A 14,545-nucleotide genomic window follows, 5' to 3' on the forward strand; every position below is an offset into this window, starting at 1 on the left:
TTTGCTCATGGCAAAGTGTGATTATACAGTATCAGAGAGATAGAGGACAAAAAGAGACAGAACCAAGGGGACTTTATTATCCTCGCACTAAAGCAACAATTATATGAAGTTACACTTGACAGAATCAAATGCCTGGATTTTATGAGTGCTAAGAAAATTTCTTCAAACAGTGCAGTATTATGTCCAAGTCATGAAGCTCAGAGTTGTAGTTTACAACAACAGCAGGTCATCAATATATATATATATATATATATATATACACACACACACACACACACACACACACACACACACACACACACACACACACACGAGAGGATCCCCACTACATGACTGCAAGTTTTCGAGTTTCTGCCTCTGAATTGACCGATGACGCCCTTCTCACACCCACGCACACGAATGCAACATTCATCCCGGTCCCCCTTGGACAGCACTTAATATATTGTTGTCAGAACAAGAAGGCCTTGCAGCCAGTGCACACGTTCAATTGCCCAGCAGCTCTCGGACCATTATTGCCAGACATGCACTCATCAGGCCATCATCTCCTCCACATGCGCACCCACGCGCCCTCTCATAGTTGGAGTGGAGAGCTTACACACACGCACATACGTATTCAGACTCCCACCTCTGCTCACTGGCAAGGCAGGGGGTGAGGACTACCCCTGTGCGCCAATGAAATGTGCTAATGATGGATGGCAGCTTAGCTGGAGGCCGACAACTCTTCCACAGTAGACACTACTTGTTAAATAGCTCCTCTAAACACATACACTTTTCAAAACGCACACATTAACTGTTCTCACTTGAACTAATGTGTGCATAGCATAGGCCAGGGCTGTATCAGTGCTGTATCATCTTCCTTTCAGCTGCTTTACCCCCATTTGCCCACGTGAGTTGTTTTCATTAGTGAGTTCATCTCGCTTTTAGTGATTTTGTTACTGTTCTACATTTGGACTACATTCGAAAGACAAACGCCTTTAAGAGTCTCAACGCTGATTGCTGCCAAACAGAAATAGGGTCCTTGAGAGAGAGAGTTTCTCTTTTTGTACAAGCATTAAATTTCAGCTACAAGATGGTTATAAAGCTTGTTGTTGTTGAAAGACTTATTTCAGAAAAATGTATATTCCTCTCCAGTGTACAGACGTAAACACACAGAGCTGCAATCAATTCAGCTGGAGCTACAGAGTCCAGACTGCAAGATCAGTAAACTGCAGGCATCGACCATCATGACCGACTATAATCCAAACTACTGCTTTGCTGGCAAGACGGCGTCAGTCAACGACCTGAAGGAAGTGCCGCGACGCAACATCTCCCTCGCCAGGTGAATAAAACTACAGTTCACACTTTATAAATGTTAATAGCAGTCAGTATTTGCCGGCATGTTTGCTAATATTGCATTAAGGGCAGAGCATGCTCAATTTTAGTGATGGGAAAATGAAGCTTCAAGCTGCTTCATGAACCAGTTGTATTTTTTGACTCTTCTATATGGCATTTTTGGTTGAACTAAATCTTGAGAAAAGGCACATCAATGCGTTGTCAGGCCTATGTGAAACCGAGAATGCCGTCTCGAAGAGTCCAAAAAATACAACAGATGGTTCATGAGCAGCTCGAAGCTTCATTATCACCACTTTTCATGTACTTTGGGACAGCTGTGTATAGTCTTGTAAAGATTCCCAGCTTGGCCCCCTGAAGTTTAAACAAAAATGCAGTTTATTTTGGGATGTCCCGGGTCCCCGGAACATCACATTCGCATCTATTCTCAACTTCTCCTTAACATTTTTGTGTAACTTCCAATTGTCATCACAATTTTTTTTTAATTGGGGTTGGAGAAATCTGCTTTTGAGCCCTTCCGCCTGTAGATAAATAGAGAATTCTGCCCAAAATAATCCATGTGGATGTGACTGTAAATGCTTGATGCAAAAATTTCTCACCAGGGCTCTTGGTCATGGTGCGTTTGGTGAAGTGTATGAGGGGTTGGCAGTGGGAATACCTGGCGAACCGAGTCCACTTCATGTGGCAGTTAAGGTGATGTCTCTCCCTTCCAAAACTGTTTTCTTTTTTTAAAAAACACTTTCCTAAAGGCTTTGACACATGTGTACGAAAAATGTCTTCTCACGATAGAAGACAATCGAATATAACCTTCTGATTTAGATTTCATATGCACACTCGCTGAAATGAGTCCTTTGCAATGAGCTCATATGTTTTTGTATGAAAACTAGACTCTCCCTGAGGTTTGCTCAGAACAAGATGAACTGGACTTCCTTATGGAGGCTCTAATCATCAGGTACCAGACATTTAGTCAATTCTCCAAAATATTTGCTCATGCACAATCAACATATCCAAGGCTTTCCTTTCCTATGTTTTTGCTTCTGTAGTAAGTTCAGCCACCAGAACATTGTGCGCTGTGTAGGGGTCAGTCTGCAGGCAATGCCTAGGTTCATACTGCTGGAGCTGATGACTGGTGGAGACCTCAAGACCTTCCTCAGGGAGATGAGACCTCGAGTGGTGAGACATTTATTAGCGCATCATCGTTCATGGACAATTTGGACAAGTATTGGGACACTTTGCCTTGACACATTTGGGAACTGCCTGAAGAAAGACAGCTATTCGGAGATAACGGGTGTTCGTCAAAATGGCCTTGCTCCGAAACTCTGTTGTAATCCACCTCAAAGGTGTTTGATTGGGACTGAGCTCAAGGTTTCTGCACTGGGCCACACCCCATGAGAGGAGAGTATTGGTTGCTAGTCAATCACAGGGCATATGTAGCTAAACAACATTCACACTCATTTTCACACATCTAGACAACTTAGCATCTGACCACACAAACGCAAAATTTAATGCAAACATCAGGCACTTCAAAAATGCACTCTTTTATTTGCACTCATGTAAAAAAAATTCAAAGTGTGAATGCAATATGCTGGTATGGCTCTTTCTCAGGAGCAACCGTCCAGCCTGACCATGGTTGACCTTCTCAACGTAGCGCGAGACATTGCCAAAGGCTGCCAGTATCTGGAGGAGAACCAATTCATCCATAGGTATCTGAATCCCCACATTTTATAAAGGAAAAACATTTGGCATACAGATGAGTTCCAGAATTTGTATTCTTAAGAGATCCCGCAGATGGGAAAGAAAACGATGCATACATTGTGAATATGGAATGCAAATGACAGAAACGGTTTTCACAGATTGCATGAACAAGAATTCGGCTTAATGTGACTACACCTGCTCAAGTGGAACAAAAGGAGACATTTTTCCTCTGACATTATAGTTGAGAGGACGAATAAGGAGTTAACTATCAGAACAGCTAGGTGGGGCTTCTTTTTAATGGTTCATATACAAGGCAACAGACAGTCTATTTCTTTTATATCCAGAAGCATTATATTCAGAAAACAATGGATGTAACCTGGAGATTTTAAAGAGCCTCCCTTTGAACCCCCAAATCATTGTTATGGAGGACACTCACATGGAAGGTCAAGTATAAGTCAATATGGGGAAAGGTCAAATTTCCTCCCACAGTCACATCAAGACAATTGAATTGTATCTCCCTTTCAGGTCAGGTATTAGCCATTGACAAACGAGGCCTATTAAACCGAATTTGCTCCCACGTGGAGCAGTAAAGCCCCATCAATCCACCTAATGGCTGCGTCTTCAAACATGGCTCACTGGCCTTCTATACAGCCCGTTTTTCTGCATGTATTGAAATGGGCACTAACGCTCTCCTTGTGGACATTTACCACTTTTATGAAGGTGCGTTCTCTTGACTTGGAGGAAAGGGCAAATGAACGAGGTCAGATGGAAAAATATAAAAAAAAGTGTTGAATATCCCATACTTCCTTTGAAAAGGATAGAAATTAGAATCACATAAGTGGAGTGCTGCACTCAGGGCAGTAAAGTGCTGTTTGGGCTAACCAAAGCTCTTTAAATAGTCAATAGTTTAACAGCAATCACAAAGAGAGTTCTTTGCAATGCTGCTGGAAAACGAGCCTTTGAAACTCGTTCTAATTCACTGTGAGTAACGTCTACAGTGAGAGGCCTGTTAACATTGTTTTAATAAGTGGCTGGACTCCCATTACTGCGCCGCACGCACTTCTGTTCTATGCCCTTCCCTGAAGGCCTGTCTGTGATAGCTCTTGCTGCATTCCAAGGCTTGTCCTTGCCTACTAGCAGAATCAAATCATTAGCATGACTCCTTCCAAGCCATTAAGCAAGGACTACGGCACTCGTATTAGTCTGCACCAGTCTATATTTGTGTGTATGCGATTCCATGCTGTTTGTTATCGGGAAGACCTAAGGATAGAAACATAACATGCCCACTGCGAAATAGATATACTGCCTGGTATTGAATAGGATTGTCGTTAGATCCCAAATGTCGGTACTCATGTGTACTACTACTGTAAATTATTTGGTAAATACATGCTCATTAAAATGCCGTCTTGTCCGCACGATAAGAGTATTTTGGAGTATAAGGCGTACCTTTAATGAATGGCCTATTTAAAAATATTTTCATATATTGGGTGCACTGGACTATAAGGCACATAGAATAGAAGCTACCATCGTGGCTGCGGGTGCGTTATGCAGCCACCAGATGGCGCTACACTAAACACACAATACAATAAAATACAGCTATATTTATATAGAGCCTTCACAACCGCTGCAGCTGTAACAAATCGTTTTACAGAACATTTAAAATACTCTGTCCAAGAAATCAGAATGCTGATCCATATGTAGCTCCCCCAGGATGTAGCATGATGCACGATACCAAGTCCATGAAAATACAGGGTTTATTCCTTGGCAACTCGTGGGAACTGGTCACAAACATCGACATGAAACATATAAATGCAAATATAAATTATCTTCGTATCATAATGGCTGCGCAGAGCTGACAAAGTCGTCATCTGTTTGAGTGTGTGTTGACGAATGCACATGTCAATTTGTGTCAGGCAGAACCCTTTACGTTACAATTGGTACCTGCTAATAATCTCCACTGGATGGCATGGGAACACGAACAAGGAAACAACTCAATGGGGAGTATAATGCGCATCGGAATATAAGGCGCACTGTCGGCTTTTGAGAAAATTGAATGCGTTTAAGTGCGCCTTACAGTGCGGAAAATACAGGACTTAAACTGGACATTGCATCCCTGCTCACAAAACCAAAAGCCTCGACGAGATAATGTAAGTAAGCAGATGCCGGGATATGTTGATTTTAGTCCTTCCTGAATTATTCAAGATAAATTTCTTGAATAATTTTCAGTCTCTCCGGGTACAATGAAGGGATGCAACACCGCAGACCATGTCATAAAAAAGACCCTCTGTTCCACTCCATCTGAGCTATTACTACATCCCCATTGTGTCATTTCACATCTACATTCATCAGAGGACGGCTGTCTGAAGTACGCACATGCTGTGATCGGTCATCTTGCTTCCAGTTGTGTGTTTTGCAGCTCTGCCCCAGTCTCATGATTCCGTTAGAGCAGTGTGTCACATGCTGTTATTTTGATGTTCAATTCTGGCAATTTATTAGTCCTGGTGCCCATTTGTCTCACCCGATGAAAAGATGTATGCACTCTGCTCTTTGACGTCTCTTCTGAAGAAAGTCATGCGACTCGGGATTCAGTACAGTGTGTTTTCCTCCAAACACAAGAGTAGAGAACAATGTGTGCACTGAAATATTCTTACTCAAAAAAAAAAAAAAAACCCAGCCATGTGAAAAGAGCACTTTTATGTTTTTCTCATCTTAGTCACCGTTTGTATATGCTGCACTTCAATCTTTTCTCAGGATGCAAATGCGTCGAGTCATAAAAAGCACTGCAGGAAGATCTGAGTTTTAGCAGCAATGCTGATGGCAACGTGTTAGTTACACCAAGCTTCTGATCCAATGTGGGAATATGTGCCTGTGTTTTAAGTGTGAGAGACGGGCAAACATATGAACTACTCTGATAAACTTCTTGCAAAGATGAGACCTCAAGGAAGTTGGATAACAAATTGTGTATATTTTGACACTTGACTCTGCGTGTATTTTTCATTATTTAGGGACATTGCGGCTCGTAATTGCCTGCTGACGTGCAAAGGACCAGGTCGCGTGGCCAAGATTGGAGATTTTGGAATGGCTCGGGATATTTACCGGTAAGAATTTTCCACAACACAATCTAATTATAGTCAGCAGATTAATTTATGAACGTTTTTGCAACAATGTTTTTTTGTATCACTTTAGACCAGTGGTTCTTAACCTGGGTTCGATTGAACCCTAGGGTTTTGGTGAATCGGTCTCGGGTTCGACGGAGCCTCTGCCATGGATGTTAAGACACACCCAACTCAACATGTCACTTAATTATGATACGCCCGCTTGGCCATCACTGGCTGGTTCATTTTGTGCATAATTAAAAAAACGTATACTTATGTCTTTAAATTGGATTTAAGTTTAACATCAAACTCAATTAGTGTTTATAAAGGCCTTTGAGGGTTTGATAAAACTGCTTATCAATTATATCCTGTTAACAACAATCGGCTAAAATGCACTGTCCCACGGGGTGCAGCAATAGTCCATTTCTCGACTCCCGCGGGCTAATGCTATACTCTAACTGCAGGTAGCTTTTAATACTGTTTCCAGAGTCGCAAGGCTGCAAGTATGTCCCCAAGTCGTAAAAGTCAACTGTTCAGGATCAAAAAGCAGGATTATTTATGAATTGGAGCATTTTATTTGCTTTCTGATGAGATTCGAAGTGCTGTGGTGACACTCTTGCCATTCAATAGTGTAGTTATTGCTATGCCTGTATTGTCATAAGATCATTGAGTTTATGTTTACACTTGCTTTTGTTCTTTTTCCAAACTGAGTATAATCAAAATGCAGAATGATGCTGTTTGGATAGAGGTGCGGACAACAACCACAATCGAAGCCAATCTATTAAATCAATAGACGTGACAGTATCAATTAATATAGACTATTTTGTCTGAGCAGGACCTTTAAAACAAGCCTTGCATTGGTTTTCATTAGATTGCATATTCTGCATGCCCCTAAATTTGTGACCACACAAGTGCAGAGTTTATTATAGAAATTGTTGCACTGTCCCTGAGGCTCATTAAGTTCTGTAAATGTTGCAAACTTTACCTCAAAGGGGCTTTCTCAGTCCGGCTTCTAATCACAACAACCATTCAGTAGCCACCAAGCATCACAAGATTCTCATCTCAAACATTTTAACACGGCCAGTGCAGTTCCACATGATGCCACGAGTTCCCAATTCAGCAGGGAAATCATCCTCGCCTTTCATCTGAGAGAGACCGGAGCAGGGGAAATGTGTCACAACATGCAGCTATATCATTGCAGCATTCTGTGAAAAAGTCTTATGTGAGGACACGGAAGGGTCCAAAGTCACATCCGGTTAAGGCGGTTGCTCAATTGCCCCCCGGGTGCCACATTAGGAGAGTTTGATTTAATTGCTGATGTCAGTTTTTCAGGTGCCTCGCCAAGATTTTGCTTTTATATTGCAGCCTCCAGCAGTTATGCTCAGACTGGGCTTATCTCTGCTTTTATGTGCAAAAGAATGAGAGGGTACCTCACGCTCAGTGGCGCTTCACTGTCTGCAAGTTCTCTTTGCTGTTTCCTGGTGCGGCCCTTATTTGTGCGACAAGGGACATGCAAGTCCTTTTAAGGCCATCGCAGTGAGAGTAGGGATGGAGCTTAATGTCATCTTTTTATATTCTGAGAGGAGAGCCACAGGCGCACACACGTGCTGGTATTCTTCACTCAAAGAGACTTGCACGCATGTGGGCACACAAGTGAAGTTTCAAAAAAAAAAAAAAAAAAAAAGGAACAGCTTGTCAGGGCTACACAGTAGATTAGGTTGGGGAGTGCCTCTGCCTCACAGTCAAAAGGTAAAGTAATTGGAACATTTCAATGTTGAGTTTGCATGTTCTCCCCATGTTGCATGGCTTTTCATCCCCCGCCCCCTAATAATTATGCAGGTTAGGTTAGGTGAAATGAAAACTTTGAGTTGCACTTAAGTCTGAAGGTGGTCCATTATGTTTGCCTGGAATGCTAGACAGTCAACAGCAAGACACAAGGGAATGTGTTGGGTGAGGCAGTGATGATGCACATTTTTTTTTCTTCAACTCTCTATCCAAACCATATTATTTTAGTTTTTGTAACTTTATTAGTTGAGTGTTTTTAGGTACTACCATCTTTAATATGTTTGTCCTTCTCTTCTGCTGCTTTGTTAATGGCCGTCATGTCTTTTTAATGTGCCCACCCTGTCGTTGGTTTGATGGCTGTCCCACAAGGGAGGCAGCAATTGCCTGGTGTGTTGGCGCACCGTGCTTTTAGCATAAACAGCGCATGCCTTCCTCGGTATGCCTAAGCCAGGTAAATTGATTTGGCCAGTGCTTGTCAAAGCTACTGGCTCATGTGTTTTTTTTTTTTTTTAAATGATACAGAAAGAGGAACACAAAATAATGTTTTAATCACGTAGACATTGACTTTGCGTTGTTATGCTCTTATTTGGAAACAGATTTATGTAGCCTCGCCTCATCAACTCATCATGTCCTGCATTCCGACCGTCACTATCACCAGTGTTTCAGACCAAATTTCCACATGTTGTCTCCACCATGAATTATTACATTTTAACTGCTTGATCCATTAATTTCTCTGCTCTGTTTCACCTGGACTCAGTGGTTGATTTTCCCTGCCATATCTGCAATTCTAAAATTCATAAACATTACTTTGACACAAAGGAAACTTTTTTTGATAAACATGACATACTTGGCTGGAAAAAACAGGTAATATTTACCTGTTTCTATCATTCGCCAAGGAAAATCAGGATGCCGATAGTACCGACTAGTGGGGGGGAAGAAACAAGATTTGATCTGTTTCTTCTTCAGTAGTTGCTTCAAGTCTTTCCTGTGCTCCGCTGTTTATATGGCGCTTCCATAGTGGTGCAACACTGCTACTGCAGTTAAAATATGCCGCTGCCACAGAGGGACATCAATCCCTCAATCAGCACAGCTGGAGCTTTACACAGTGTTGAGCGAGATCAATTGGTCTGGCTGGGGGCGGCAAAAAATTTGCTGGGGGGGCTATTTTGAAAGCAGGAAAAACCCTGGCAACACCCTCTCAAAATATCCACACTTTCACTTTTATTTTTCACATGTTGCCTTTCTTTGTAGCAATCCTCTTTTTCTATGACAATTGCAACATGTTTTTGCGGTTCAATAAAAAATAAGAAAATAAATAAATACATAATACAGTACAGCATATTGTTTTTGGAGTCTCAAAACCCAATAGAAGTTCCCAGTTTTTCGGTTGCAGTTATTAGATATGTGGTGCCCAATCACTGGATGTGCGCGGAAGAGTTGATGTTGTTTCAGTCACAGCTCACAGTGTGCGACAAACCCAAGTTGCAGTAATATCTGTTGTTTTTCCCAGAGCATAAAGAGATTTGCGCGATGTTTATCTGTAGATACTTGCAATGTTTTTGATGGGGGGAAAAAAACCCTGGGAGTGTTTGCATGTCTGAACTCAATGAACTACGATAGAGGTCACAAATTGTTATGTAAAAGAAGACATTTTTCAATTCTGAAAAGAAGACGCTTGGTTGTAGCTCACTTCCCAAAAAAAGTGTCCGCCGTGTATTCATGATATTAATGGAAACCTTGAATTATACAATTTCATATGTGTCAAAAAAAATATGATTTATTAACTAAACATGTCGAACTAAAAATGCAAACCAAAATATGCCATCTGCATATGTGTTCAGTTCATATTTATCGCGTGTACTGTGGGCCAGTGCCCTGCAAAAGGTATGTTGGTGCCTGATGCGAACAAAGCGTCAACGGAGGGGGGTTGGCGGCTGCGGATGAACTTTTACCCCATCGGAAACCAATCGCAAGCTGGTGGTGCGGGGATGTGGGTGTTCAGGGAACACATGCCCACCTGCCTTGTTTGGTGCGACACTGAGTTGCAAATGTAGTCCACTGCTGTGCAGCATGCACTCAGCTGTCAGCTTCAATTAAAAAGCACTACATCGCTTAAAAATGCACTGTACTGTAGATATTATGCCAAATGAGAGTGAATGAAAGTACCGGTAGTTATTTTATCTGGCGAATGTGATTTTTTTTCCTGAGCCTCAGTGCGGAATCGGCACGTCAAAGCTGTAGACACGACCTTCATCTGTCATCTGTGAGGCGTGAACAATGTTTGTTTTTAATATAGTTGGGCACGCAACATTCAATGTTCTGTTTTTGTCAGAAACTATTCTTTTCTTTGATTTATCCACGGTCGAACTATTGGCAGTCGAATCGCTCAATAAATCATGATGCCAGGTGTCGCACATTGGTGACAAAAAAATTAATTCATTAAAATGTTTTACTTTCATGTTGCAAGAGCACCATAACCTTTAAATTTAGAATTACATTTGAGAGTCAAATTAACAGAGAGGCCCTGCAGAAGGATCACAGATTCGAACATGCAGCTCTCGAGTCGCCGAGCAATCGTTCCCATCACGATTACTGCTGAATCCATATCCTAGAATTGTCCTTCTAAACCCCTCTAGCTGACACCTCGTGACTTAGATGTTGATGCGGGTTCATTCTTCTTGGAGGGAACCAAGGTCGGGAGCCGCGTGATCAGTCATTGCTGTCACTCAGAAGGCGCCTTGAGCAAGCAGGTCCGCATGAATTAGGCTTTGACCTCCAACATTGTTCACAATTAGAACAGCAAGGCAATGTTAAAAATGGCTAAGACCCAGCCCGACCCAGAAAAAAAAAAATCATTAAAAAAAAACAAACGCCCTCGCCTTTTTCCCTTGATAGATTGGCACTTCTCATGGCGTTCCCCTTACCAAGATATTTATATAATGCGAACATGCGTTTGGATCAGAGCACTGACAGCTCAGAATTAATTATGCATGTCAGGTTTCTTTTATCCTTCTGTTTGAGGCTGTTGCTATGGCAACAGTCAAAGCAAGTAATTCTGGTTTTCATTGTTTTATGATTTCTGGTTGCATAACTGTGTGTGTATGTGTGTGCGTGCGTGCGTGTAGAGCAAGTTATTACAGGAAAGGTGGTCGTGCCATGCTCCCAGTCAAGTGGATGCCACCTGAAGCCTTCATGGAGGGCATCTTCACATCAAAAACTGATACTTGGTGAGCGCCTCATCCTCTCTGCCCAATAAATATTCACAAGGGTAAACCGGCCATCACTTTACCGCCATATTCTGATGTTTTGCATTCACACATGTGCTGTCGATGTCTGTGATCCCTTCAATCCTCTGTCCTTCAGCGTGCCCAACTCAGATTGTTTTTTTTTTTAAAGTCTTTATCTTGGCTCTTGTAAATCCCCTTGTATCCTTTATAGCCGTAGCTTTGATGGCGCTTGTGATATGACTTGATTGTCCTTTTCACCTTGTTTCTTTTTTTCCTCCATAATCACCAGGTCATTTGGGGTTCTTCTGTGGGAGATCTTCTCACTGGGGTACATGCCTTATCCGAGTCGCAGTAACCAAGAAGTGTTGGACTTTGTAACCAACGGTGGGAGAATGGACCCACCCAAAAACTGCCCTGGGCCTGTGTATGTAAATCTGAACACACATGCAGTTTTTGTTGCATATCAATGCAAAGGAAGTGAAAGAAGTGCTGTTCCAATGGGGAGGAGGAGGTGCAGGGATAACAGGAGGCAACAGGAGAACTCATCTTTTATACTTGTGGAAACATTTTTGAAATGCCAGAAACAAAAATGATCTTGACCCATCATCTGTTAAGTAATGCAATTTTGGAGCTTCGGAATAATCTTTAACAGCTAACCTGGACCTGGTCACAAGAAGAAGCCATGTCATTTCACTTACGGCAAAACTCAATCCTGCATTTCCTTGTATTTGGGTCATTTTGGTGCTGGTCTCTCCCAGAGCAATTTTTCAGGCATGCTGTCCCAAGTTTTATTCAGTTAGACCTTGATACATTTTTATTTATTGGGTATATTGACTTATTATTATTATTATTATTATTATTATTATTATGATTCATCCATCCACCCATTCTCCGATCCGCTTTATCCTCACAAGGGTCGTGGGTGTGCTGGAGCCTATCCCTGCCATTTTCAGGCAGTAGGCAGGGTATACCCTGAACTGGTTGCCAGCCAATCGCAGGGCACACATAGACGAACAACCACCCGGGCTCACAATCACACGTAGGGACAATTTAGAGCACAGGTGTCAAACTCAGGTCCTGGGGGTCCGCTGTCCTGCATGTTTTCCAAGTCTCCCTGTTGCAACACACCTGATTCAAATGATCAGATCATCAGCAAGCTCTGCGAAAGCCTGACATTGTGTTGCAACAGGGAGACTTGGAAAACATGCAGGACAGCGGCCCTCCAGGAACTGTTTGGCACCTATGATTTAGAGAGATCACTTAACGTACGATGCATGTTTTTGGAATGTGGGAGGAAATCGGAGTACCCGGAGAAAGCCCATGCAGGCACACGGAGAACGTACACATAGGAAAGCCGGAGCCGGAATCAGGCCCGGCACCTATGCACTGTGAGGAGGTTTACATGTTTGTTGAAAAGTAGTGAAATGAATATCAAGACATTTCCCTAACATGACAAACAATTGTGTTTGGTAATCACGATTACAATATTGATTAAAATAATAAACAGATTTTTGTTCATGGACACACACTGTCACCCGCTGTCACGTGACTCAGCCTAAAACACAATGTGCAATAACAAGTGCTGCCTTTTTTTGGTTCATATATGACAAAAATGGGCCACGGTACAACTAGGTTTAAATTTCAGCCAAATAAACCACAGGCAATTTTCATTTTTCTATACTATCTGTCGGTCGATCCGTCCGTCCAATTTGACTATGACTGACATTTAAATGAAAGTGGGCAGGTGGCTTTTAGTGTTTTAGTGTGTGGCTTAGAAGTTGTCAACTTGGCAAACAATGGCTGGAAAGCAAGTCAAACCTAGCTTTTTTTCAGCCATTGGGATTTGTGATGCATCAAACGTGATAAGCATTCACTGCACTTGATGTACCTTTAAGTCCGTGGAGAGTTTTCAGTACCTTTAATTGATTTATGGATGGTTCCTTTTAAAATGTTGTTTTTTTAACAATTGTTGAGTTTTTACTGCACAATAATTACCGTGCTCACAAGAAATGCACATTTTTAAACTAAAACTAACACTAAACTAATACAAACCAAAACAAAGCAAACAATTTATTAAATATTTTGTTCTTTTAATTCAATTCTTCCTTTCATAACTTTGCTGCTGTGAATTGGGAATTTCTCCATTGCGAGACTAATAAAGGTTTTATTATCTTATCTTAAAACTCTCAAGCACTCTCTGAAAACTAATTAAGACTATCTACAGAAAAAAAAAATCAAAACAAAATGAAAACTAACTTTAATGACAAATCCAAAGCTATTATTACTTCGTAACCTTGATCTCGTCATAAATAGAAGCCACTTTGACACTGGGAATCTGAACCCTATTTTTCACTGTTGTTCGCGGCTGGCTGCTTTGTGTGTACCTCTACAGGGTGGGAGGTGTCGGAGCCCCCCCAGTGTGGAGGCGAGTGTCGACTTGCCTGCCCAAGCCATTTTGTGTCGAAAGCAATTTTCACTACACATTGTCAGAAGTCAAAATGGCTGCGTGAACCCATTTCAGAGCAATGGCCCACTTGAGCAAGTTCTATATGAAAGAGACAGGCAGAAAAATGTCGCCTATACGTCTGCATATTGTCCAATTTGCCGTGGAAGCGGTTATGGCAAGGATGTTTGTGTCATACTGGAGGATTTGTCGACTCTACACCATCGGAAGACTCCTTACCCATTCTGCTTTTGAGATTGACATACCCAAAAGTTGGTCAGGATTCCGAAAGTGCAATGTTCTCATGAGCGATGTGGTACTCGAAGCTCAATCCAAGAAGCACTTTAAAGGCCATTGAGGGAGACAAAGAAGCTATTACTGTTTTAGGATTCTGTGCTCCGTAGCTCTTGTCACTCCTTGAGTTTTGTACTTGCTGCAGCTATCCGATAAAAAGAACTCCAGCATGTGAACCAACATAGTGGCTCAACATTATTATGAGACAGGACCCATTGGACAGACACTGATTGACTAATGGCCTTTCAACCCGCCTTGATTATGTGGAAAAAAAATGAAATATTCAATATCGGTGCCAGATGTCAAAATTTGACAGTGTGGTGACCGCAGAGTTCATCTCCAATCTGAGAGAAGTCAATTGAATGAAATAATGAGAGGAGGCAGCCATTATTGATGTCCTTGAGAACATATTAAAAACTGTTCTTCTGCGATAATTACTTCATTTGTACTCGGGAAGGGCTTCATATAAAACTATTGTACAGACTTGGAGAGATTTTTTTTTAGAGACTTGAATATGAAGGGATGGGGATGACAAACAAAGCTTTTGATGAGGATCAAATAAACTGTGCAGTGGGTTGGTTAAAATGAATAATGCTGAAATCAGTATTACAGAAAACAAAATTCTGATAGCACATTTTCAGTAAGACTGCTTCATTTTAATTCCTGTTTGATTCCCT

The 14,545-nt window shown here is 41.7% G+C and overlaps 1 protein-coding gene across 1 annotated transcript in view; it reads left to right on the forward strand.

Moving 5' to 3' along the window:
* alk (ALK receptor tyrosine kinase) overlaps positions 1–14,545 on the forward strand; it is a 90,228-nt gene that overhangs the window by 68,585 nt on the left and 7,098 nt on the right. The window contains exons 16-23 of the mRNA XM_019876094.1: positions 1,132–1,318; positions 1,932–2,022; positions 2,217–2,281; positions 2,373–2,502; positions 2,935–3,032; positions 6,030–6,122; positions 11,030–11,131; positions 11,421–11,555. Coding sequence (XP_019731653.1) covers positions 1,132–1,318; positions 1,932–2,022; positions 2,217–2,281; positions 2,373–2,502; positions 2,935–3,032; positions 6,030–6,122; positions 11,030–11,131; positions 11,421–11,555 — 901 coding nt within the window. The remainder of the gene's footprint in view (positions 1–1,131; positions 1,319–1,931; positions 2,023–2,216; positions 2,282–2,372; positions 2,503–2,934; positions 3,033–6,029; positions 6,123–11,029; positions 11,132–11,420; positions 11,556–14,545) is intronic.

The sequence above is a fragment of the Hippocampus comes genome, unplaced genomic scaffold (genome assembly GCF_001891065.2).
Source record: "Hippocampus comes isolate QL1 unplaced genomic scaffold, H_comes_QL1_v1.1 scaffold252, whole genome shotgun sequence".
Lineage (NCBI taxonomy): Eukaryota > Metazoa > Chordata > Actinopteri > Syngnathiformes > Syngnathidae > Hippocampus > Hippocampus comes.